The sequence below is a fragment of the Pavona decussata genome, unplaced genomic scaffold, assembly GCF_977016875.1.
Source record: "Pavona decussata unplaced genomic scaffold, jaPavDecu1.1 SCAFFOLD_361, whole genome shotgun sequence".
NCBI classification, from domain to species: Eukaryota; Metazoa; Cnidaria; class Anthozoa; order Scleractinia; family Agariciidae; genus Pavona; species Pavona decussata.
The window spans coordinates 1-1693 of record NW_028145740.1 but is presented as its reverse complement, the minus strand read 5'-3'; the positions used below and the strand labels follow the sequence as shown (position 1 = coordinate 1693).

Sequence of the window (1693 nt, the reverse complement as noted above, 5' to 3'; positions counted from 1 at the left end):
ACTTTTGACTATAAAAAATTGCGATAAAACGTTTCGTAAAAACATTATAAAAAGGTTAAAAAACACGACGTTTCGATGTACATTACATCATTATCAAGTGAAATTAAAAATGCAAGATTGCGGCTATAAATACAAAAATGGACAATAGATATTAATTAAAATAGTAGCATTGAAGAATGCTACCGGTTAAACAAAAAGTTTCGCACGTATAGAGTCCGTTTGAGTGTTCAAGCAAGGCTTAAGTTTCTTGATGTACAGCATTTCAAATACCAAACAATCAAATTTGCTTTGACACTTTCTCAAGATGTTAAAATGGCCCTGATTCAATAGGTGTTTGCTCCCGTGAGCTTCAAGAAAATGTTTGCCAATTGCCGAGTTCTTGTGCTCAGCAACGCGTTGAAAAAGGTGTCTGGCTGTATAGCCGACATAATCTGCATCGCACAGATCACATGCAAAATAGTAAACAACGCATTGCTGATTCACAATCGACGGCTTAACTTCCCTAGGCTTAAGATCATGTTCTAATTTCCTACTAACAAAAACTGGCTGCAGTATGGGGCCAATCTTATTACTTAGGTCGTTAAATTGCCTGCGAACCGCATTGGCAGCTACTTGATCCTTAAAAGGAAGGATAATTCTGATCTTACGACCGCCTTCAGGCTTCTCTTCCGCTGCCTGTTCCGATACATTACGAAGAAAATTACTAATGATGGAATCTATGAGAGCCCTAGGATAATCTAGGCGACTGAAAATTGAGCGCAATTTATTACATTCTAAATTGAAAGCTTCTGTTGTGGAACATAGAGCGTACGCGCGATGTAACATTGTTTTCACTAAAGACACCTTGTATCGTTTGTCGGTATGGCTATGGTAATGCAAGAGTAAGCCACTGTTCGTTTGTTTCCTGTAAACTTGAGTTTCAAGTTTAGTCCCACACTTGATGATTTCAATGCCAATAAAAGGAATCCTACCACTGACAGGGAGTTCCATTGTAAATTTCATGCTGGGATGGAGACCATTCAGAGTATTGAGAAACTCAGAGGCAGCGTCACCACTAGGCATTTTAGCCAGGGTATCATCCACGTAACGTTTGTACAGGTCAGGCATCAGACCATCACGGGAGAGCTTCTCTTCCAGGTGACACATAAAAACATTAGCCATCAGAGGACCAAGAGGGGAGCCCATGGCCACCCCATCAGTCTGTTCGTACAAAAGACCATTGAACTGGAAAAGCTGGTTGGTTGTAGCAATTTCCAGTAATTTGGCAAGCTGATCCTTCTGCAAGTTAAGGCCGTAGGTCTTGTTGAACCAATCGTTGGTGAACGCTTTGTGGACTAGGATGTTAATCGTCTCACTCAAAGGTACGTTGGTGAAAAGTGATGTCACATCATAGGAGACTAAGATGTCATCCTCATTCACGGAAATGGTACGGATTTCATCAGCAAAAGCAAAGGCATCAGTGATTGTGTAGTCATTGATGGAGAGTGGCTTAAGTTTCTCTTCGAGCCATTTGGCGAGATTGTAATTGTAGGCGCCAGTTGCTGATAAAATGGGTCTCAAATTACGTCAAATTCTACCTGAAGAGATCGCTAACTCGCTTTCTCCGAAGAGTTCCAGATTGTCACACTTGTATGGCCTTCCGAAGACCCATAAAGCCACACTGAGTATGAGACCCATTTTATCAGCAACTGGC

General features: G+C 41.2%; 1 protein-coding gene across 1 annotated transcript; it reads right to left on the bottom strand.

Moving 5' to 3' along the window:
- Positions 1-1331, bottom strand: LOC146452928 (uncharacterized). The gene has a single exon (XM_085097200.1). The coding sequence runs from the start codon at positions 1183-1185 to the stop codon at positions 187-189; it is 999 nt and encodes a 332-aa protein (XP_084953326.1). The 5' UTR covers positions 1186-1331; the 3' UTR covers positions 1-186.
- Positions 1332-1693: the final 362 nt, after the last annotated feature.

What these genes read in the sequence shown, in the direction of transcription:
- LOC146452928 (XM_085097200.1), bottom strand. Translation starts at nt 1,185, where the DNA reads ATGGGCTCCCCTCTTGGTCCTCTGATGGCTAATGTTTTTATGTGTCAC.